At 40.6% G+C, this 25,484-nt stretch overlaps 1 protein-coding gene across 1 annotated transcript in view; it reads right to left on the bottom strand.

Annotated features, from left to right (window-relative positions):
* Nucleotides 1–20,148, bottom strand: part of HAPLN1 (hyaluronan and proteoglycan link protein 1) — a 31,646-nt gene extending 11,498 nt beyond the window's left edge. Inside the window, exons 1-2 of the mRNA XM_059834170.1 lie at nucleotides 20,049–20,148; nucleotides 5,810–6,184 (exon numbers count right to left, since the gene is read on the bottom strand). Of these exons, the coding sequence (XP_059690153.1) occupies nucleotides 5,810–6,184; nucleotides 20,049–20,148 (475 nt within the window). The remainder of the gene's footprint in view (nucleotides 1–5,809; nucleotides 6,185–20,048) is intronic.
* Between the last annotated feature and the right edge of the window lie 5,336 nt (nucleotides 20,149–25,484).

A 25,484-nucleotide genomic window follows, 5' to 3' on the forward strand; every position in this document is an offset into this window, starting at 1 on the left:
TGTAAGCTATTTGTATTTTAATCTTATATGAAGGTAATTCCTAAAATTCAGTGCAAGTGCATTGCAATTACTCAGTCGCTACAGACACATTGTCAGTGCAAGAAGCTGTGATGGTTAGCCAAGACAACAAGGTGAGGAAATAACCTCAGGAAGCTCAACTCCTTTAACAAGTTATGGGTGTCTATTAAGCCAGCACCTTGTACAATTAGCAGTTTTAAGAATATTTACACATAGAACAAAATAACACAAATTTCTGTTGACCCATATGGAAAAAAAGGTCTTTTTACAGCCAGAGTAAAGAAATGGGCTTCCTTGAGTTCTAGCCCAAACAGAAAAGTAAGTTTTTCTTGTAGCCAGTGTAAACACAGGGTAACAGTAGGGTTTGCTATATACTATACTGTAGGGTACAGTTTTATGCTGGCAGGTTCATGCACTTGATGGCAAAATTTTCCATGCTGGATTTCTAAAATTCTGTAAAAAGTGGTAAGTCCCTCATTTTTCTTGAGACTCTATCTTCATTTCTCTGCCTGTCAGGACTGTCAGATATCTGATCATTCAGCACAGACTCCATGGGTGGTCCACTAGCCATCCGCATGTATCAATTTCCCTAAAAATGAAACTGAATCTTGAGATGGTGTCCCTCCAGCCCACAGCATCCCATAACCAAGCTGCTAGTGGGGTTGCTTATTTCTGACAAATACAGGTATATGAACTAGACTCACCTTGCCTGGGGGCAGAATATTCCTTTATTTTTCTACAGACTTTATCGAAATTTGGAGACTGTTGTCTTTCCTTGCTCTCCTTAGGCTAATTAGTCCTAATTCTTTTAGCATTTTCCTTTGGGTCATCAATTCCAGATAAATTTTTGCTGTTGTATTTTGAAATTTTTGATTCACCTGCGTCTTTCAAGTACCAGTTTTACAGTAGACTACAACAGGTTGTCACGCAAAGGATATTTAAAATAGCTTTTTCTGTATGAATGTAACAGGAACACACAGAAAAAACAAATATGACATATAGTATTAGGCTAAATCTGATTTCTCCTGCTGTTGAGAGCATGGACTTGGTTTCATATTGGTTTCAGCTATGAATTCCCCATTGCTTACATCCAGCTTAAGAGCAAATGACTAGATTAGAAAATGATTGCTGTGACAATTTGGAAGAATTTGTTTATATGAAGCTTATGGACTTGTTTGATCTATTTTGAACTATAAAGTCTGTTTTTGAAAGGGATGCCTGTTTTTTTTCCTAACTCTGTCTTGTACATAAAAGCTAACATACCTCTAAGCAAGATCATAAAACCTGATGTTTTTTTGGTTCATGTGGAGCCACCCAAAGAATTAGGTTCTATGTAGAAGCAGATTTCTACAGAGATTTTTAGCAGCTTCATCTAGATCTGTATCTTTCTGTTACTGTTGAATGTACAAAGTAATTATTTTATAGCCCGTATTGCAAAACTAATGTGTTCAGTTATCACCTCTCATTGAAGATAGAAACTATAAAAAAAATTCCTAATAGAGTAAAAATCTGCCTTTGGCAGTTTATCGTTGTTCCACTTTCTTTGTCACCTGGCCCATGAATCTCACAAAGGAATAGTACACAAAATCTGTGCCTGAGCAGTATAACCGAGGGCCAGTGTTGGAGCCTTCACATGCCTGGGAAGCCGAAGCACACAAAGCTGATGTAGTGGGATTCATTACAGTGCCTAGTATTCATAAGAAAGGAAAACAGTAAAGCACAAACATAAAGAAAATTTAGTGTAGAACAGTAAAACACCAACATAAAGAAAATTTAATGTAAGCTGAGAATTATTTCTTTGCTTATGACTCAGGCAACAATATCTACCAGCCATAAGAGACCTTTTAATTTGTTAAGCTTTTGACTCTCAGGACGTTTGACAAAGAGTGTAAAACTCATGATCCGTATTTTATGTGCAGGAAGACAGTAAGGCCAGTTCAGTGAGAAAATGGCTTTGATGACAAGACCAACATAAAAGGTGTCCTGCTCTCTGCAGTACTTGACATTTCTTGTAGCCACTGTGCCCAGCCCAACCCTCCTGCCCTTAGACCACTCCTTGTACTTAAGGCTACAAACAGGACGATGATCATGACATGATTGAATAGTTCTTAGAGCTGGTGCTTGTGAAATACTGCAGTGAATCCTAGTCCTGGGCTTTAGCTGCTCGACAGCACTGTCTTGCTAGGGTAGGGGGAAAATTGTGTGGTTCCACATTAAATAATAGTGAAGAAAGCATACCAAAAACATGTAAGGTATGTAACAAATACAGACTGAATCTAATTCCACTGTTTTTCAAAGCTAAAAGTACCCAATTATTATGAACAGTTTATTTAATGATGATCCCAGGAGGCCTTGAAGTCTAATAAGAATAAACACTACCACATTCGGAGAAGAAAAAAGGTCCGTTGAGGTAAAGGTCAACTATTTTCATATTGGTATATTAACATGCTTTCACCTAGCCAAAGCTATACTGTTTGTACAGTGAGCTCACATTGGAGCGATCAGCTGTTTTGCACTGCTAGCGGGCATTCCTGGATATAAATGGTTTTGTCGTGCTGCCAATTAACATCCTTAGGGCCACCATCTCAGGACAGCAGGCTATTGATGCAAATCCTTCCCACTGTGAGATTAACCTTATTATTTACAACAGATGTAGAATGTTAGGATGGGCTGATATATTTTTATTTTTGTCCAAAGATTGATTTTTTTTTTCCCTTGATCTCTTCTGCATTACCCAACTACATGAATCAGCAATTAAAGCCAGCACTGCATAAAGCTGCAGATGAGATGAAAAAATAAGTGCAGGGACATGCAAACAAAGGAATACATTCCATCAACTATGTATGTCCACTGTAAATATAAGTGCATTTTAATCATTATGATTTTGGAAGGAATATTCAATGAAACGTGAACCCAGAATCATTGGATTTAGTTGACATAAGCAGAACTGACATTGACACACTCGCTAGTCTTATCTCACTTCTTGAAAGGTTATGTGTTACCATGAAATTTCACAAATGAAATTTTCCTGTCTGCTTAGGAAACATCACTCTATAACATCAGAAATGAACAGTGTGACATCTGTCCCATGCCTGACAAAAATAATTAAAAAGACATTGTTCCTTATGTTAGTCAGACCCTAGTTAAAATATGTAAACTTTCCTTTGAGCAGAGGTTGGAACATATTTGGTTGAAAAAATATGATTCCTTCTATCCTTATGAATTTCCTTATTTTGGAGGTGGGGAAAAACAGGAAGGAGGGGTGCTGTTGTACAGGGTGCGCTGGAGTTAGCATACTTCACAGGGAGGCACTGTTTAGAGTAAGAGCAGTAGGCTAGAGAGAACAGTGTATGTCAGGAGGTGGGAGCCAGACCTCATATCAGTCAGTAAAAAAGGTAGAAAAATCTCCTTTTTTCAGATGTCTTACTGTATGCAGTAAAGAAAAGATTTCTCATGGCTTTCTTACTCTAGTATCAGTCAAATATTACTTTTCAAATGCTGGTCTCTGCAAGTGCACAAGTATTTGTACCAAGCTTCAGGCAAAATTTCCAGATCTGCCACTACAGCCATCAGCATTTCCCCTTCCCAAGCACTCCTGGCACAGCAGGAAGCATTTGTACTGGAACCTCCTTGCTTTGAATAGCAGAAAGCTAATGAACTTTTGTTTCAGAGGTACAATGCTAAGTGGCACCAGAGGAGTATCTGGTCCAGATGTGTGGTGTCATGAACACTTTGTAGATTTTACACTGGCTCTGACCCTTTTACATTAGTAAAAATATCATAATGTTGTAGAAAGCAGGAAATCCCAGTATCTGATGGGGAACAAGATACACAGTTATTTATCTGGAACATCTCGAAGCCTGATAGAGTTATGTACTTAGGAAGTAAGGAGACTCTCAGAAGACTATTATTGAATTATTGAGCATCCTCACAACCCAGGGGTGGGCTCCAGGACCATCTGCACAACAGCATGAAAGGAGAAGAGATGTGCTGGGGTCAAACACAGCTAAACAGATGTTGTATGTTTCTGACTGGGATTACGCGGCGCTTGCTATTCCTCACTTGCAATAAATAGCTGCACTTACTGCATTTTTACATCCTTATTGTCTGGAAACCACCCTGTGAGGTGGATCACTCTTGACCCCTGGGACTGCCCACCTCGTAATTTGTCTCCCGATCACAGGCCCCATACCTGCAGCCTGGGCAGCTGACCAGAGCCTTGCTTTCACTTAGGTGAAGGTGAGCATGCCAAGCAGAAACTGCTCTGCCTTCAGTGGCTCATCTCAATGACAGCAGCTGCAACGAGCAACCACTGCAGTGCCTGCCCAAGCAAAGAAGAGATTGAACACACGAGAGCCTTTGGCCAGCAGAGAAGAATAAAGTAAAATGCTTTTTACTCCCACTCATTTCTGTCTTCATTCAAAACTGTTTTAGACAACTTAAACTGGACATGTACAGTTTTCTTTATCTCCTAAGTTTGAAAAGAACAGCATGCATTCTTATTAAAGCTGGATTACGTGGAGTGAAACAACCTAAATCAACTATCCTGCTGGCATGGAAACTGTGCAGGGCCCTTCTATGCTCAAACATGGAAGGTTTCAGCAGTCTCCAAGCAGGAATGGTTAAACAGATTTAAAGAAGTAAGCTAAGCCCATGATATCTGTTTGGTTCCAAGAACCACTCAGCCAGTCTTATTGTGCAGGGTAACTGTATAATCATAGAATCATAAAGGTTGGAAAAGACCTATAAGATCATCAAGTCCAACCATCAACCCAACACCATCATGCCCACTAAACCATGTCCTGCAAAGCCATGTCCAATAATCATCATGATGCACAATAACCCTCAATGAAAGAGGGTCACCTAATTACAGGTGTGAGTGCCAGGGGTTTGATTTTCTTCTGTTCTTTTCTTATCTTTTATTTTCTTTTTTCTTCCTAACTACTTTTCACAGATAACCTGACTTCTTTAAAGTTCTCTCTGGCACACACTTGCTGTTAAATATAAGGGTAAGGGAGACATCTTCATACAACTTTTAGTTTACTGCTGAGTTCAGTGCAGTGCTTTGGGGAAAAGGTCCAAATGTTGGTTTACATGCACTGAATCTCATAAAATTTATCTGAATTTCATAAGAGTAAAGGAAAGCTGATTTTTGGTCCTCTTTAAATCCGTTTCACTAATTTTTCTAATGCTTGGTGCTCTACTGTTTTCAAGAACGTTGCTGAGGGAAATGACTGCAGACTACATGTAGGAGTTGTCTTGGCAAGCGATATAGAGAGCTATTTTATGTAATTATAAGGCTGGAAAAAACAAAACCATTGTCTCTGGAAAACTACTTTAACATTTTCCCTCTTTGTAAGAAGATTTGTATCTGCTCGATAATCTAAAATGTCCCAAAGTTCTGTAAAATGGCTGTTAGGGGAATATTTAATATAATTTTGCCTGACTCTACTGTAAAAACAAGCAAAGACTTCTGTAAAGTGATAGGAGCAAATTAAAACCATATGGAGTTCTTCATACTATGTTTGGTGATTCTTTTTTGGCTCCCTTCACACCGAGTCTCACTGGGAGCTGAAAATGCCATAGGCTAGCATAAGTTCTAGAAGTCCTAATGTTCTTATAATTTATGATCGCTGTCATGGGCTGTCAGGCCAAGATCCCCAGAGCACAATGAATCCCAGTTCTCAGGTTGTGGTTATCACTGATAATACAGTATCAGCAGTATTAGAAGAAAAAAGCAGATATTCCTTAACACGAATCTGAATTTAAGTGTAATTCAGGTGTTACCTACCTTCCAAATTCAGAGCCACCACTGCTGTATCGTCTTCTAATCCTTCAATCACCTCGCACTTATATCTCCCATAATCTTCCAGTATTATATCTGTGATTATAAGAGAGGCATCGTTTTCACTGCTTTCCCTCAGAAACACTCTGCCCTGGTAGTTTCCATAGCTCTTTCTGTGGTGTCCCATTGCAACAAAGACGTCCACTTCTTTGAGGTAATCCGAGGTGAGTTTGGTCCACTTGACCCGGATTTTGTGGGTTCCTGAGCCAGCTGTTGATGTGTGTTCATGGTAAAATTTACATGGCAGTGTGACATTGCCACCCCGGTGTGAGAAGATTTTAGCTTGCTCTGCCACCACGAGTAGACGGGGTCCATTTTCTGCTAGGATTCAAGAAGAAAAACAGAAACAAGAATTAGTCTGCAATTTACCTTTTACAGTATAGATATGATCAATGCCATAAGAACCATCAGCTATATTGTACCTTAGGTCTGCATAATCAGTTCCGTGCAATCATTTTGTACCTATGGGGTAGCAAGAGCGTATAAACCAGTTGTATATAATTATTTACTCAGCTGCAAGTATGTCTGTATGTGTACACTCCCAGACAGGCAGAGGCAAACTGGTTCACAGCATTGCGCCCTCATATAGGCAGAGGCCATTCTATATACTCCATAGTCATGAAGATAGACTTGTATCAATATATTGACAGAGTTGTACATCTAGTGGATGAATGCCATCCATAAAAAGCTCCACACAAAAATCCGGTATTTCCCTAGGGGTTGTTCCAGAGCTGTCCATCAATGCTGCATTTTTTGTCATAATTCAGTTTTTAAGTTTGGACTCAGTTTATTCAGGCGACAGCATACAAAGACCCTCATGATCTGGGATGCCATGAATCACACTCACAAAAGAGAAAAAACATTACTCTGTCAAATAGCACTATTTATATTCTCATGAAAAGTGTCAGCACAATTCTAAAATTTTCTATTTGTATTTTCTTCTAACATTTGATTTCAAGTTCCTTCTGACATACTTCCACCAAAGTAAGGAAGTCCAATTTATCTTCAAATGTAAAATTCAGTCCTCTCCTGGTTCCTTTCCTGATCATCTCAGTCTGATTTTTCTTCATCTATTTTCCTCATCTCCTTCAAACTTGTCACTGTATTATCCTTGATATTTTGATCTCACTTTTCACACAAACCCATACTTAACTGGCTGGCTCCTCTCCTTCTCACCCTCACCCCAGACTCCCTGCTCTCTTTTCTCTCCAGTAGGTCGCTACAGCTGATGTTGCTCTATGAAATCATTATGTTTAGGGCAGTCAGCTTTAACATGTGCTCACTTCCAACCATACGTCTCTGGGGCTTCTTTGACAGGCTGTGCTGCCTTGGGAAAACCCTGGAAAGCACAGATTTCATCGTGGCAGTCAGCAGATGTATCCAAAAGCAAGAATATTTCCTTCTTTTAGTACCTCTGGCCTCTCCTCTCATGTGCAGTTTGCAAAATTGATTTAGCAAGCTCAGCGCTTCTGTAGATATTGCCATCCTCTATCACAGAGACACGGACCAAAACTAGTAATGAATCACCAGCTTTCTGCTCGCTGGGAAAGAATTACTGACCTCACTCTACATAACAGATTGCAAAGAAAGACTTCGTAACTCCCTGTGTGTGTTCAGCAAGTCAATGTAACCACCTAGAAATGTGATTCCTGACTCTAAGGCTCAGTTTGGCTCTCTCTAACTTCAGCAAAAGCCAAGGCTAAGTTCCCAAATGCGGGAGCTGCTGAGAGGTTGACCCTATGAAGGCTAGCAGCAATTTTCTGCTGGCATCTATGGGGATGAATCTGGATTGATAAGACAAAAATGCAGAAATGCATGCAAAAACATCATCAGCCAGAGAGAAGTGTGAATGATTGAAGGAGGGAAGCACTGGGATGGAAATGAGCTGACAGAGGAGGTGTCAGTGATGAGCCGACCAGGGATTATCCCACCTGGCCAGCTGTCTGTTCACAGCACTGCAAAAACCTGCGGTGCATCCACAGGCACGGGGGGTGCAGGGAGATGTTAGGATCTGGAGCTCATAAATGTCTCCAGAGAGTCCTAGGCTTCTGAGTCTTGTTGACAGGTCTGCCGGCTAAATGATATATTCACCTAAACTGCAGTTTCAGCTTGACTTCACTATCTGTCCACACTGGCTACACTAAGTGGCAGAAGAAACACCAGGGTATGCAGCATTTTATGATTATGCGAACACGTTCAGGGGTGGTAATTGCAAAGACAAGCTTGCTGAGTGCAAACTTGCATCTGCTTAAGAAAAACAGGTATCCCAAATGTGTAGTACTTTGTCAGCACCAGCTTCCTAGAGAATGAACAAGCTTGGATGCTGCAAGTTGTTTTACTAGGATGAGAGACCTTCTTACTCGTGGAAAATCATCACTGCAGAGCAGATCACCTGCAGTCCCATAGAACTGGTTTTCTTTTTCACTGCCCTTCTTCCCAGAGGTGAGCAGAAGTTCGGGGCTCCTCTGATAACCCATCTTCCCCCTTTCAGAGGAGAGCATCCAAGGAGAGAGGTGATCTGAGGCAAGGCACCATGGAAAGTGTTGCTAACACTGTTTCCACAGGACAAGTAGAATGAAGAAAGTGAAGGCAGCCAGAATGGTTTGTCTGTGAATTTCTCTTTTTCCTTCAGGAACAAAGACGTTCCACAGACTTCTGTCCACCTTGGTAGGAGAAATGTTATGCTTTGGGGTGGTTATTACCAAGAAATCTGAATCAGAGCTCAACTATGTTCGGTCTTCAATACCGAAATAGTCAAGTTAATAAATATTAGCAGAAAGGACTGGGCAGGAGGACGAGTCTGGCTCAGGCTGCTAACGCTCGCTCTTTCTAACAACAGCTAGTCTGTGCCAGCAAGGCCTGGAGACTTGCCCAGAGCACTGTCACCTATGACTCCAGCATTAGCATCCTAATGCGGTGGTGCACCTCTCTCCTGGCTGCTTCCCACCTTCTCTGGCCCTTTGCAGCAGCCATTACCTCAGTTTATATCTCAGTAAGAGTAAAGAACAGAGGGGATGGAAACCTGGGAAAGGAAAGAAAAGCATGGCTTTTCTCAGCCTAGAACATCTCCTGCATCCCTGGAGGTTCAAACGGGAATGCAATGCTTGAAATATGCCTGCACTTTCAAGTTTTCTAAAAGCCAATTCTTTTTTACAGAAAAAGAGATGATGTGCCCTTCTCTGGCAAGACAACGGGGCAGAAAATAACATTGCTGCTGCTCCCAGACCTAGGAGAGGAGGAAGGAAGACTCTCTGGCTTTCGAGGAAAAGCAGATGTCAGATTGGGGGATGCTACATAGTTTCTTTTTAGGCTAGAAATCATGCAGAAGACATGCAGGCATCAGGGATTTGGGATGAAAGATGAGATAACTGGGGTCTGGCAAGAGGCCAAGAGGTCTTTATTATTCAGTGGCCAATGAGAACCATGACCAGATTAATCTAACTGCATGTTTTTGGGAGCATGGCAAAATGAATTGTTTTAGTCTTTCTGGAGTCGACAGAAAAGAAGTTAAAAAAAAACCCACAACGAACAAAAAAATGCCCAAACACAGAGCAAAACAGAGTCCCTGCACTTACAATATATTTAGTACTCTGGATGCAGCATTCTAGCTTACTGCTGTGAAAATCAGCTTATATGACGAATGAATGTTTCTTCCTGGGTTACCTTAATAGAATGAGCAATGATCTGTTCTGAAATGGTGATCTGATCACAGAAGATGGGGTAAACACTGTTTTAAAGGTTTGTCAGAGTGGATCCCTGGCTGATTTCCTCATGGGATTTCTGACAAGGCTGCTCCTTCTGAGTAAAATTATCTTTGTATCTAAGTAGCAGGAATATCTGAAAGGTGAGTGCAAGAAGGAAAAAGAAGGGACACACAAGTGTTATCACAGAGTCCAGTATGTTACTTGAAGAAGGCAATACTTCTTTTTCCCCAGAACTACTTTCTTCAGAAGTACCATGAGAGAATTTGTAAGGTGAATGGCCAAACTATAAACTCTGCAAACCCCAGATAATCCCTTGCTAAACAGTTGTCTGCAACGGGACAGTTTGGATCCTTGCTGAAGACAAGACAGACCACATGCATGGCCACTCAAGAGCCTCAGACAGTGATGGTGAGGAATGTGCTGGGCAACTTCCAGCTGCTCCTTCTGTGGGGAACAGAGATGGCAACAGCCTGGGCATTGGCTCTGGTCTCAGCTCCAAGGTCAGAAATGAGATGAGAAAGGTTTGCTAGGTGGGGTTTTCACCCTTCCAGGCATTATTTTGCCTTGTAAGACAGGCAGCAGTTTAGCTGTTAGTACAGAACCAGGCACTAGTGGTGACTAATTTGCCATATTTTTTTCCACTCCTGCTTCCCTACTATTGATTCTGACAGGCTGTGGCCTTTCTTTAATCCTCTTGGTGCAGCTAGTGTTCAAAAAATGTGTAGACGTGGCACTACAGGACATGGTTTAGTGGGTATGGTGGTGTTGGGTTGATGGTTGGACTTGATCTTACAGGTCTTTTCCAACCTTAGTGATTCTGTGATTCTATGATTCTGTAACTAGATGGATGACAAAGGCAACATAATGCAAAAAACAGCTAAGCTAGCCAAAAATGAGTTTGTCCAAGTTGCAGAGTCTGTCCAGCTGCCCGGGATAACACGCAACTCTGGGAGCTGCTTTTCCAAGCTGTAGGGAAAGACTGCCTGCCACAAATGAAAACTTGCTTGGAAACTTGCTATGCGGGTCGGCTTTGCTGTATCAAAACAGTGCCAAATCAAGCCGGTATATACTGCAAGTATATAAGTAACAAGGCACAGGCAGCAGCACACTATCCACCTCTGGTTTACTCCCCACCTCTCTTTCCTCCTTGTCTGAATGCTATGCAATTAGCAATGCTGTTCTGATTGTCATTACTTTGTACACAACTAACCTTGACTTCAGCGTGATTCCCATTTCAAGGACAGTAAGTGGACTTGATTTCATGCTGCTAGAGCTCTCAATTCAGTCTCACCTGCTGGCTTATTGGTTTAGTTCCAAATTTTACTGCTGGCCATGTATTCAGATTTTTTTGTCTTTTTAGTTGTTTTTTTTGGTGTGGGGTTTTCTTTTTTTCTTTTTTTCTCCTTTTTTTTTTCCCTCTTAATTGGCTTCTGCACTCAAGAGTGATGGCAAGCCAGGTTTGGAAGGCCAAGAACATAGCATGGGGCAGAGAGGATGAATCACGCCATGACTCTTGGCAAATGGCTTTATCCACTTTATCCATCAGAACTGCCCAGAAGCTTATGCTGACCTGGCTATGAAACTTGACTATTCCCAAATTTTAATGGACTAACTTACTTACAGAGCAACAGTGGAGAAAAAAAGTGTATTTTTAGAGGGAAAAATTCATAAGTCAGGGATCACATCATAGGTGCGTTTTGTCAGATAAACTCATGTATTGCCTAAATGTACCACATAGTTAGCAAGCCATTAGGTTAGTAACACCGTGTGCCAACCTACTTTAAATAATCACAGAGTTGTTTCTCGTTTTCTTGTAGTGTTACAGGGACATAAGCACAACTCTTATGCTAAAATATCCTCACTCTTCCTATAGCAGTGGCATGTTTTGTTACCCTACCATGCTTATTTAAAACTCAAAAACCATTTCTGTGTTAACAATAATTCTCACTTGCTATAATATGTACAGAAGAGCATTATTGATACATGCATATATGTGTGTATTACTCAGACAATCTGAAGGGAAAAACATGAGGAAGAATTATGCACATACTTTTTCCACATACTTTTCCTACTAATTTTTTTCTATGTTTTAACTAACTAGCTTTTCACTTTTGCTTTTGGAAAAAAGATCTAAAAACTTTTGTATATCAGCTATAAGACTAGGAAAAGCTGGTCTTAGTTGGCCCAAGCATTAATATCATTTTATGTCATGAGAAAGAAAATACAAGCATCAAACTCCCATGTTCCTATCTCTAAACTGACAGGATAAAATACTCTCTGCACATTATTTTTAAGTTTTGATGTACAATTGGTAAAGAGAGATGCTAGATAAATCTCAGTTAAAAAGTTCAGGTACATGGTTCCGAATAGTAGTAGAACTAAAAATACCCGTTTTATAAATGGCAGAGAAGAAATCTGTCTCTCCAACATAGAGATCATAAAATCATAGAATCACAGAATCATTTAGATTGGAAAAGACCTTTATGGTCATCAAGTCCAACTGTTAACCTAACACTGCCAAATCCACCAATAAATCATGTCCGTAAGCACCTCATCCACACATCTTTTAAATACCCCCAGGGATGGCGACTCCACTACCTCCCTGGGCAGCCTGTTCTAGTGTCTGACAACACTTCCAGTGAAGAAGTTTTTCCTAATATCCAACCTAAACCTCCCCTGGCACAACTTGAGGCCATTTCCTCTTGTCCTGTCACTTGTCGCTTGGGAGAATAGACCAACACCCACCTCACCACAACCCCCTTTCAGGTAATTGTAGAGAGCGATGAGGTCTACCCTCAGCCTCCTCTTCTGCAGACTGAACAACCCCAGCTCCCTCAGCCGCTCCTCATCAGACTTGTGCTCCAGACCCCTCACCAGCTCCGTCGCCCTTCTCTGGACACGCTCCAGCACCTCAATGTCTTTCTTGTAGTGAGGGGCCCAAAACTGAACACAGGATTCGAGGTGCGGCCTCACCAGCGCCGAGTACAGGGGCACGATCCCCTCCCTACTCCCGCTGGCCACACTATTTCTGATACAGGCCAGGATGCCGTTGGCCTTCTTGGCCACCTGGGCACACTGCTGGCTCATCTTCAGCCGGCTGTCGACCAACACCCCCAGGTCCTTTTCTGCCGGACAGCTTTCCAGCCACTCGTCCCCACGCCTGTAGCATTGCATGGGGTTGTTGCGACCGAAGTGCAGGACCCGGCACTTGGCCTTGTTGAACCTCATCCAATTGGCCTCGGCCCATCGATCCAGCCTGTCCAGATCCCTCTGCAGAGCCTTCCTACCCTCCAGCAGATCAACACTCCCGCCCAGCTTGGTGTCATCTGCAAACTTGCTGAGGGTGCACTCTATCCCCTCATCCAGGTCATCGATAAAGGTATTAAAAAAGACCGGCCCCAAAACTGAGCCCTGGGGGACTCTGCTTGTGACCGGCCGCCAACTGGATTTATCTCCACTCACCACAACCCTTTGGGCCCGGCCATCCAACTAGTATTTTACCCAGTGAAGAGTGCACCCATCCAAGCCATGGGCAGCCAGTTTCTCCAGGAGAATGCTGTGGGAAACAGTGTCAAAGGCTTTACTAAAGTCCGGGCAGACAACATCCACAGCCTTTCCGTCATCCACTAAGCAGGTCACCTTGTCGTAGAAGGAGATCAGGTTAGTCAGGCAGGACCTGCCTTTCATAAACCCATGCTGACTGGGCCTGATCACCTGGCTGTCCTGTACCTGCCATGTGATGGCACTCAAGATGATCTGCTCCATAATCTTCCCCGGCACCGAGGTCAGGCTGACAGGCCTGTAGTTCCCTGGATCCTTCTTCCAGCCCTTTCTGAAGACGGGCATCACATTTTCTAACCTCCAGTCTGCTGGGACCTCCCCAGTTCGCCAGGACTGCTGGTAGATGACGGGAAGTGGCTTGGTGAGCACTTCCACCAGCTCCCTCAGCACCCTTGGGTGGATCCCATCTGGCCCCATAGACTTGTGGGTGTCTCAGTGGTGTAGCAGGTCGCTGACCATTTCCCCTTGGACTGTGGGGGCTTCATTCTGCTCACAATCCCTACCTTCCAGCTCAGGGGGCCGGGTACCTGGAGAACAACTGGTCTTACTATTAAAGACTGAGGCAAAAAAAGCAAGATTGAGGTAAAATATTTTTTACTGATCTTAGCTACTCAACCTGAGTAACACACTGGGGGCAATGGTTAAAGGGGCTGTATTAACTCAGGTTTGGGTTTCTAGGAGCCCTAACAGCACGAGGGACGATCAGGGCAATAACAAACTTCAGCTCTTCTAAAATATTGCCATCTGTTGCCTTAAATAAATTTTAAGTATGTGTTTACTTCATTATAGGTAAAGAAGTTTCATGAAGATCAGGCCTCATAGAGCAGAATAGAACAGAAATCATGACAATGCCTCTGCACCTCTTCTGCACAGAAGGAGATCTTCATGGATGGCACTGAGACTGTTTGACAAAATCAACATATCGCACAGAACAGTTGAGGAGTTTTTCCAGTTCTTTAATTACCTTTAAATGTTATATATTTATATGGAATTACACTGATGTAACAAGTAAAGACAAATTAGTAATTTAAGTTTATGTTTAATGTGAATCCTCTTGCTTCTCTAATAATTTTTTACAACCCAGATATATCGGTACCTGTCATTTAAGGTCTATTCCAGAATATACAGTCCTGAATGCCTTTAATGAAACCAACATGTCAGCAGGAGGTGTGGTTGCTCTTTGCTGACATTTCTATTACATGCTTTTGCAACATGCCATGATCTGAAGAGGAAAGCAAGTTGTGCTGATGTAAAAGAAGCAGCTCAATTATAAGAAGAGACTGCAAAATGGATCATGACATAATCTGACATGTCCTGAATGGCAACAAAAGTAGTATGAAATTTTAAGCAGAAAAGTAAAACACAGGAAAATGGAAAGAAATAACAGGTAAAAACACTGAAAATTGGAAAACGCAGAAAGGTGGACCAAAAGAAGAAAGTCAAAAGGAAAGTGGAAAAGCATGAAACTTGGGAAGATAAAACTTAGTGTAAGAGGTCAAATCAGTAGTGCACCTAATCTCTTATCAATTTTTGGCTAGTCCAGCAAGTCTATTTAACTTCTTTCTCTCGGTTAGTTCTGGCTTGTTTTGAAGAAAAGGAAGCGGACTGTGAATAAAACTCATTATCATGCAGAACAAGTTGGGCAAAGATTTCTTCTGCTTTTGTTATTAATTGATTTAACTTTTTTTTTTTTTTCAATAGGGCAATATTAGAAAGTTTTCTGCTCATTCCATGTTGACATATTTCTTGGTATGTATAAATAAATCTGTGCAGAGATCTTGATAGGCAAATGGGTGTGTTCTTGTATCTGAAAGGTAGAGAAATGCTGCATAATATAAATTCACTTATATTCAAGGAAAAACTAGAAAGTTAAAGGCTGATCCTTCACAAACCAAACTTTGTATTCTCTTCACTGGCCTTTCTTGTTGTATTTCTAAAACCTGAACAAACTGGAGTCATATGTTAAAGGCTGCTGCCACCCTTAAGTAATTAACTTAGCAATTACTGTAATGGCTTAGTCAACTTCGTTTATTTTGCAGAACAGCTACACACAGAAAAATGGTCTTCTCTCTGAAGGGTACTCTGCCTCTTTGAATAATTGGTCAGCCACTAGCACTATGAATAGATTAGAGAGATATACAAAGCTGAGCACTGAAAAAAAAAATCTTTCTCTCCCATGGGTCACAGAGTCCTTCACAGATCTTGACTTCAGAGAAAAATATGAGTGTTTATTAACATTGATGTGCATAGATGAGTATTGTTTTCTTGTTGTGGACACTTATGTGGCTAGGGTATATTTTTGTCCCACTTTCACATTCACCAGATGATTTAATTTAGGATTATGATTTTTTCTAAAGAGTGAAACAGGTATCGCCTAAGGCACACACAGTTTACTAGGGCTGGTTGGTGAGGGGAACAACAGGTCTTATTTAAATACAGTTCTCTTATTTGCTTTTATCCACAAAAGTTAAACTGGAATGACTTTTGTACTCAGACAAACTACCAGAGAGGAAGGTGATATGGTCAAGCAGTCTGAGATAATAGAGCAACCTGACCAAAACCATGAAATCCACCACAGGCTTCAGGAAAGGAAATAAAGTCGCAGAAGAGATAAAATGCAGCTTTAGAAATTTTATGAATTTTGTTCATAGATATTTGAATAGAACCAAAGAAGAAAAGATACAAATAAAAGAAGTAGGCCAGAGGAAAGAAGCAGAAAGGAATATTGGTAAAAGTAGGGAGGCAAAACTGTCTAGCAGATGAGAAATTTGACTGAGGTCCAATTTCACTGTATTAACCAGCAAGGGGAGAACCAGGAACTAGAGCTGGCACTCAGCAGGAATGGAGATATTCATGAAGCCAGTGACTCATCCCTAAGAAAAATTGAAAGTTTTAAGAAAGAACATATGTATGCCTATTGCAATGTTAAAAAGGTTGTCAAGTCTTTAGTAAAGCTAAAGAAATCCACAGTTTCAAGAGAGTGAACATTTGAAAGACAGAGCTCTGTGTTCATAAAAGCAATGACCTGTCAGTATCATCAGAGAACAATACAATTTATGAAATACTGTTAGTTCTGGGTAGCAAATGCTGAGTCTGAGAGAGATGGCAGGAGTTTTTATACTAATGGAAGGGAAACAAAGTGGGGTGACTAGATCTTCTGGTTCCTGGCACAGGTTTGTTGAGGGAGTCAGAAGCACACTGAAATAGCTGTCAGACCGTAATACAGTATTAATAGGTGACTGCTCTTTAGGAAGGTCAAATGAAGGGTAAAGGTGATGAGATGGCACTGTACATTAGTGCTTTAGCAAGTTGTGAAGAAATAAGAAATGATAGTGAGGACAAAACAGAGCATGGATCAAAAGCATGTCTGTACAAGATCTTATAGTAGCAGGAAAAAAAAGTCCTTTAAACAGGCACAGGTTCATTTCCCAGTATGGAGCTGCTACACAGATGAAGGTGGAAGACAACAGAGGAATGACCCAAGTGCTATACTAACAAATTCTCTCTTTTTAATAATGTTGGTTTTGATGCTCTGAAAGTATGATGTTGTTTAAAGTACAGGAGTGCATTGATATGAAATGAAAACATAAAGATGAAGGCAGAACTTAGAAAATATGGCCTGTTCAAAGAAAAGCGTAGAAAACCTCACAGCCTGAAGTACTGCCATTACTACTGACACTTGGTATGTCAAACCTGATGGCAGAGATATTAGCTCATCTATCACTTTAAGAATGGTACCATCTGTTTCTGGGCAACAGCAAAATAAGAAATGTATGTAGGGAGAGTAATTTAATGATTAACAGGCTGATTAGTGTGACCTAAACAGAAAACAGGACCTTATAACAATTTTTGAAGAAAAATTGTTGAAGAACAGAAATAAAGTCACTAGAAAGAGGGATAAAATGAAGTAGATGCTTACCAAAGGATGTCAGACTAATTTGATATTAACTGTATAATAAAAATAAATGTAGAAGGCCAGGGAAATGTAACGTATCAATTGCTTGGAGCTCAGGGAAGTGAGTAATATGGGAAATATATGAAACTAGACAGGATGGAGAAAAAAGGTGTTTTGGTAGAAACTTTGCTAGGTGTCTAAGAATTAGATACAGAGGAGACTGCAATTGGTTGGGCTGAAACATGAATGATTAGCCTAGAAAAAGGCTAATGAACAGTCTCCAGTATAATTTTTGAGTCTCTTTAATATTTCCACTGATTTTACCTTATGAAATAAATGTGACTATTGAATTAATAAAATTTTCACATGGCATATTAAGCATCACTGAAGGGAGCAGAATGGATATTTAGGATGTCTGAAGAAAGAAAGGTGGAAAAAGTATGATAACATTTAATACTGAATGCATAATCTAGATTTTTAAGGCCTAGTATGAAGAATTATTGATATAAACCTTGTACTTGTTAACAGCAAGTGATAATGAGGGAGAACGACTTCTAAATATTGTCTATCACAATAGACAATCTATCGATCAGCACTGCAGCATGGCTGGGAAAAGTAGAAATTTGATCCAAGGTCTGAAAAACAAAGCACTGTTAGCTGGAAAACAAATATACTAATGCCAGCCTAAAATCTTATCTGGAATAAAATCCTGGCTGGGCACACTCAAGAAGTATGAATTCAAAGAACAAGTGTAGAGATGCACTACCAACATTATCAGGTAACTGGAGGTTACACACTTAGAAAAGAATTTGAAAAAGTTTACTCAAATGATAGCTGTGAGGATATGGTGTTATCTTATTAATGTTTTAAAGTGAACATCAAAGAAGAAAAATTGTTATTTGAAGATAAGGAACAACACTAGGAGATGCAAAAGACCGTACAATGGCTGTGAATAAACATGGGGAATTAGGAGACTGTTTTTCATATCAGAAAAATAGGGTCCAAAACTACCTTGCGGTAATGAGATTTGAAACCCAGCTTTTTTAAAAACGAAACTAAACCTACAGGAGATTATGTGATGCAAAGAAAGGGGAATAGAAGACATTTTAGTTCATTGCCTCAGGAGATCCCTTTCAGCTCTGTGCACTTGACTGCACAACATCTCCACACCCTTTGTAATTCCAAGGCATTCCAAAGCATGCAATCCAGGAGGAGTTTAGCTACACATCTCTTGGATTTCAGCTGTGGAGGGGGATGCTACGATCCTTAATGTAATATAAAATACCTTTTGTATGAAGCTATAACACATGTGTTCCACAGGTTTCCCTGATTTCCAGCTCATTTCCAGGTGTAGATCGTCATATGTGTTTATGCAGCACTGGGCAGAGCGGAATCCCAAACCTGATGGGATTCCACAATGCAGAGAGGAATGAAACACATTAAAAGTAACAATATCAAGTTCCAAGCAGTTTTATTCTTTTTGATTTGTGGTCTGTGTATTTCAGAGCCTGAATCAGCTGATGAACAAAGCTCATGGTGGAGCTCAATTTTAAGCTTTATCCAGCTTTTCTTAAAGGAATAAACTCTCAAGATTCAGATGAGTTTTCATGGGTAGGGAGAATGGTCCATCTTGAAACTTTTATCAGCTTTGAAGTATTTAGCACTTGCAGACTGCACTGTACAGATGCTGAAGCACTAGTAATAAGTGACATGTATGACTTGCAAATTACACTAAACTGCTGACTAAGCAACTTTAACATACACAGATTAAGGAAAAATAATTTTGATTTGGTTTTGTTATTTCCACTAATTTAATCTTCCAAAAAGATAAAGTTCAGATGTAGGAAACTGCATTATACAAGGAAAGGCGAACTATTTGTTTATTAAATATTGGTGTCAAATTTTAAATTTACCCTGGGAAATGAATGTTCATCATCTCACAACAGTGATATGTCTTCATTTTGATGTAACACATTCATTTGACCTTCATCCTGTGAGTTTCCTTAGAGTGAAACCAGCTATCTGCTACTCCTTATTTGACCTTGACAATTCGAGTGCCTGTTTTAATATGTGCAGGGTACCTTTAACTTCTGTGACTTTCCTGTGAACTTTTAAATGTTCAGGCTTTCTTAGTAACCTGCCCTAACTTGGTAATCCATATTTACACAAATACTCAAATAACACAACTTACCAGCTGTTCAGAGAAAGGAATCAAACTTTAAAGAGAGAGAGGGAGAATAATAATGCTGCGGTTCTTAATTTTGCAAGATTAATTTTAGCCAGTCTCAAGAAACATATAAATGAAAGCAGAAAAATCTGTGTCAGTGCTGCCTGTCCTTACAGCATAAATCCTCTGGTTTTTTCTTATACAGGATGACCCTCAACGACTGAAGCTGGGACTGAAAAAACAGCTGCATTGTACTGCAGACTCAAATCCTGCTACAGCTATAAGCTCTAGGATTCAAACATGAACCAAACAGGATTATGCAGAAGGCCAGTATAATACTTAGTGTGAATTAAAGGTATGAGGAAAGACACATTTCTTTCAGGGTAAGCTACTTTTTTTTTTTTTTCTGGTTTAAATTGCCCAATTACGATCTCAGATGTGCTGAGCCTTTTTAAATAATAAATAGCAATAAATTTCTGTAATATGAAGAACTATGTATGATAGTCTTCTTAAAATCAAATATAGTCCACAATAAACTAAAGGTATTTCAACACATTGCAGCTGCTTATTACTTTAGGATGCATGCTTTTATTCTTTATCTTAAATCACGCTGTACTTTATTCACTAATCTTTGCAAGGTTGTGACTAAGTGCTATTAGACAGTGGAACTTTCATTTTTTTACTTTCCTTAGGAGTAATAATAATGCAACAGAACCAGAAAAGAAAAGGTTTGGTCATCAGTAATAATAGTATTTAGAAAACAGTGCAGCAGAATAAAAAATAAAGGATCATTAAGCCCATTATGCTGTTTCCCTCAGCAATCTGAAGATACCGGTATTTTCTCACTTATTTCCTTACCTTGAATGTGAATAATTCTTTCATGATCCCGACTTGAGTTGATAGGGTGAGGTTCAGCCCAGCAGACAGAAATCAGCACCATTAAAAGTAGACTCTTCATCTTTATAGTCAAAAGAATCTTCTTCACTGTAAGGGCATCACATACAAAGAGGCTTGTGAATTTTTGGAAACCTTTACCGTGTTGCACTGCACAACTTGTTACAGCAATGATCTTATGAGGGATCTATAACATATTTAACCCACTCAGCTGAAAAAGTTACAACAGCTACTAATTTTTTAGGCATGAAGACTGGACTTTTTTATCATGAATTTCATTACATGAAACTGGCAATCCATGTTTAACTCTGCCTATGCAGAAATACAACATGAAAAAATAAAAGTACACACACAAATATCTATCAACCGAACTCCTTGCAAGACCATATGTAAGCAATACCTGTGTTTCAAAAAAGGTTCTAGTGCACTTTTGCTTTTCCAGACCTACTCTAGATCTGTTCTGTAAATACGGTTAAAACAATCAAAGCCATCACTTATCTATACCCACTGCCTGATGCAATCTGCTGATGATAATTTTCAAGATTAAAACGATCTTCTTGTAGCTTTTGGCATTTCAGTGAAGACTGCAAATTAACTTAGCAGTCAGGGTGGTAAGTTTGCTTGAGCTAAGCAGTAAAGATGACAAAACATCTCTTAAGCTGACTAGAAAGATCTATTTTTTTTCAAATCCACTTACCATTTTAAAAGATGCCTAAGTACACAATGAAATGTTCGAAACCATGCACAAAGTAGGTTAGAGTTGTATATGCTACTGCTGCAGTTGCCCTGATTGATTTTTCATTCATTTCTACCTAGAATGCTGACGCACTAACTTAGTGTGCCAGGTAGGGTCTCTGCAGTCAGCAGAGCTGAGCGCTGCAGGGAAAATCTCTGCCAGCCTCTGAGTAGTAATTAGGCAAATGAAGACCTGAAATAGAAAAGGTGGCACAAAATATAAGCGGTTTTAAGCAGAGGGTTCAGGCTGCTGTGTCTTTTATAGCTGTAATTTTTATGACCCTGATTTCTTGAAAGAAAAGATAGCTATTCCTAACTTTGCCTTTCAAGAGACTAGGACTTTTTCCCCAATCATCGAATAGTGGCAGCATTATTAATATGCTTTCTCTCCAATGCAGAGAGATTTTTTTTTTCCCCTTTTTGTCTATCAGAGCTAAAAACACACCAAAGTTGCAGGGTACTCTCAGTCAGAACCTGGGTAAAGGTCTGAGCTTTGCAAACAGTCCCTGTCCCCAAATAGACCCAAACACCTATGTGTTTCAAGTCTAGATCCAAATATGGTAATCTGAACCAATCTCTATTACAGACTAAAATGCAGAAATGCTGTTGCCATTTTTTCATAACAGAACATGCATATTACTTGCCTGCACTTCCATTTCTTCAAAGCGAGTTTGGGTGGGAGTTCAAAGCCAATTCAGCATCCCTTACTCCTTGCTGTGGAGTGTCTAGAGGTAGGAAAAGTGCTCGCTGCACACTATTTTCCAGGTGGTCCACGCTCAGTAACTCAAGACTTTCCAGCCACTCCCTCTTTCCTGGAAAGCTTGGCAGGCTGATGACCTCCATTTCAGCAAGCAAGGACAGATGTGGCTCCTCCTAGAGCACATCAGCCTGAGCCTGGGCTGACCGGAGGGGTCACACAAGTGTACCCCAGTGTTCCTCCTGCACAATGGGACCAAGACAGAGCAGGGCACATTTGTGTAAAACCACACTGCTCTTTCCCTCACAAATCCCAGAGCAGGCACTCGATGTATTGCCTCTAAGAGTGAAAAATGCTTCAGGTCTGGGGTTTGGGTTTTTTTGCTGTTGACTAACAACTGACAATTCTTTTTTTTATTGGTGGGGGGAGAGTGTTATTGATTTAGAAATAGTCTTGTTAACAAAGAAGCTTTGATTTTGAAGGCAAAGTTGATGGGGGTATTCCCACCCCAATCTGCAGCTTGGAGCCTATGCTGGATGCAAAAAACTCTTGGACCCAGTGGGTGGGGGGTAAAGGCCACAGATCTGCTCTGGAAGCGCCTTAGCTGCTCATTAACACTTTGCCTCTACCTCTTGCCACAAACCTGCTCTTTTCCGTGGCACTAGTGAAAAGAAAGAGCCACATAACTAGATGACATGTAGTACTACCTTTTCTGGGGACAGCATCCCCATCTCCACCAAACTCTATGTGCACAGGGACTGGGGCTCTGTTGTGGAATAAGAAAGATTTACCTTCTGGTTACATGGCTGGAGAACTCCACACGTGCCCCCCTTCTTGTCAAGGTCTCCCTAATGTGATGGAGGAAAGTCCTCCATGTAGCATCATCAGATGACGCTTGTCAGAATAACTAGTTTCAGGGTCCGCCTGGTGCACTGAGGGGGCAGGATACACATTTTAGAGATATTTGCCTGTACCTTCAAACAAATATCATGTTACTCTATCGACTTTACACGATAGCATCACACAAGCAGGATGAGAGCAGGTCAATGATGACTTGGAGATCTCCTCTTCCTCAATTTCCTGGATGCAGCTGAACAATTTCATGTATCACTTGCCACAGACATGGTACAAAATCAACCTCACAGTTACAGATTGACATGTTTTTTGGAGGGGTATAGCCGAGATAGTGGTACTTTAGCTTTGTTAATAGGTAAAATTTACCAGGTTTCTGGTTTTCCCTAATTGCCACAGACAGAAAGGGCAGCCTAAAGCGCAGGAGCACACGCACAAATAGCACGTGTGCGCATGTTTGTGCTCTCTTTGGCTCTGGTAATGTTCATCTGCACTGCTAAGGTGTGTTTGTCAGACTGCACATGACTAGCAAGAACTTAAAAACTGTTTCCCAGGGGAGCAAAAGCCTGGTCAATGTTTTAGAAAACGTATCCGTTGCGTATTTTTGCTTAAGTCACCAGACATGTCACACTTGAGGTCGATCAACTGAGAGTGAGCTGTTAGCTGGGCAGAAGCGTCCTGTTGGGGACTGTTTTAACCCTGCATTTAAATCTGAGCAGCTTTAAGGCTGTTCCCCTTTACTGCCACACACAGCAGCAGCTGAGAAAATGTGGGTGTCTGAAGTCAGGAGTACCCCAACTTCGTACCACTCTCCTCCTGGGATGCCCTGCGATGGGAGCTGCTGCATCGAGCCAGTGCAGTGCAAAGGAACGTTACCAGGCCAAGAATCTGACCCCTGGTGTTTTGTAGGTTATCCAAAAAGCAATTAGCCCGAGGAATTCACATCCTCAACTCTAGCCAAAGCAATAGAAGTCAGACTTCATTTCTGTAGCAGCCTAGGAAGACCTCAGGGGAGAAATGATAGGTGTGGATGTTTTCATATTAAAATTAATAAAACCTTGGCTGGGAGCTAGTGAATTTTTGGTATGAAATGGTAACGATTAGTCATAGCCAAGAAATTTGCACTGGTTTCAATTACTGCAGTTTATGAATCTGCTGTCTTCCTGGATAGGGACTCAAATAAGCTGAAAAGTAGTTTTTAAAGGGACACCTCAAGTCTCAGGGAAGTGGTCAAGGTGACTGTACATTCATTTTTTAAATTCTCAAAAACTGTTCATTCTTAGGTACAATTTGAAATTCTGATATTAATCACCATTTGTCATACTTACACAGGCATAATTCATGTACTACTGGCAAATCTGAAGGGCTATAAAGCACCAATGCTTGTATTTTAATATAATATTCTGAAAATTAACAGAATGCCTTCAAGTAACTCAACCGCATAAGTAACAAGCATTTCTCTGAAGAACAGAGTACTGAAAAATAATGTTACATATCAACTTCTGTTTTTAATAAAATAACATATTTCTTATTTACTACTGCAACTACTTTCTAGCTACAGAACATAAGAGCATCCACTGTGTGAGGCCAAAGGTCCACCTAGCTCAATATTCTCTGACAGTAGTTAAAAGCCTGTGGAATGCCTTTGCTCACAGGAGCTAACTTTTGTCTTACATTAAGACATGATGATCTCTTATATCAAATGCTTGTTTCCCTGAGAAGAAAGACCTATGGAAGCCTGAACTCACAGTGGCTCAAGAGCATATGGTAATACACTACCATCTCCTGTGATCCAGCTGCTGACACTGTCATCCTAGTAAGAGACGTGCTTGAACTAGATTTTACCTAACAACTCATGCAAAAATCTGTCTGCTTTTATGGAAGCACCCCTGCTGCTTTGGATCTTTCAGGACTGTAATTCCCTCACAGCTACTGAGGTATCCACAGGACCCTCAGAGAAGAGGGTATTGTAACAACATACTACACCATTTTCTCATGTGTGTAACTTCATGGTGCAAAGAAGGTTTAGGAAGAGAGAAGGCCAAAAGCAGACACCTGTGGAAGAAGGAGATGAGGTACCAGGACACAGGAACAGAGAGAAAACCAAACTCCTAGGGCAGACACAGGGAACTTCTTCATAAAAAGCTCTGTCTTTCTATGGAGTTTCCTATATTTAATATAGTGAGACCCAGCAATTAAAGGCAGTAATCTGTGATACCTAAAACAGGTAACAGAATCAGTGAAATCAGTCTCATTAATTTAGGGTTGAAATAGCCCCCAAACCTGTGGACTATTTACAGCCGTGCACAAACTTACTGTATAATATAAGCCTTTACAGGCCCGCTTTCTGGGAGCTCTGTTTCATCTGGGAAGTACCTATTAATGAATCAAAATGTGTGTATTTTCAGGGAAAGGGTGTCAGCTGCAGTAACTGAGAGTCTCTCACCCTTAGACACTGCTGATAGATAATAGAATAGGATGAAGACCAGTCTAGGCACATTCTCACACATTCTTTTCAATAGCCTTTCCTAAATCTGGGAAGTTGGAGTAGAATACTTCAATCTAGCTGATTAGACAGATTTCTGGTATCAAATGATTGGTGCAGGTCTCCTAAAGATCATAGCTTACATATACATATAGACACTTAGGTTTAGGCAACCGAGACAAGCCATAAGGATGGAATTCACCTCCAGATCATGGACACCTAAGTTAGTGTGTCTGTATGTAAAATGTTTACATTTCACTTAGGAGTCCAAGCTATTTTTACAGTCAGTTTATACCTAACCAATATAGTCAGTGGAAGTTAGCTGTGTGTTTAGTTGACCTAGGATGCCTTTTGTCTATTCACTTTTGTCTTTGAATAAATTCCTCTATCTGTATTGTGACCTCTCTGGACAAGGCAGAATGGTGGCCTTGAATGTTGCACACTGACGTGGAGGGCACACTTTTCACAGCCTCTTTGGCTGAGTGGTCTAACATGAGGCTGTTTTGCAAACAAGTTACAGATATAAATTTGCTTAGTCAAGGACTCGTCATTCAGGATTAAAGGTATCGCAATGGACAGAAGTGCCTGAAGTGCAGATCTGACTCAGGAGCTCCTTACAAGCGAGGATTCA

Source organism: Gavia stellata, chromosome Z (assembly GCF_030936135.1).
Source record: "Gavia stellata isolate bGavSte3 chromosome Z, bGavSte3.hap2, whole genome shotgun sequence".
Classification (NCBI taxonomy): Eukaryota; Metazoa; Chordata; class Aves; order Gaviiformes; family Gaviidae; genus Gavia; species Gavia stellata.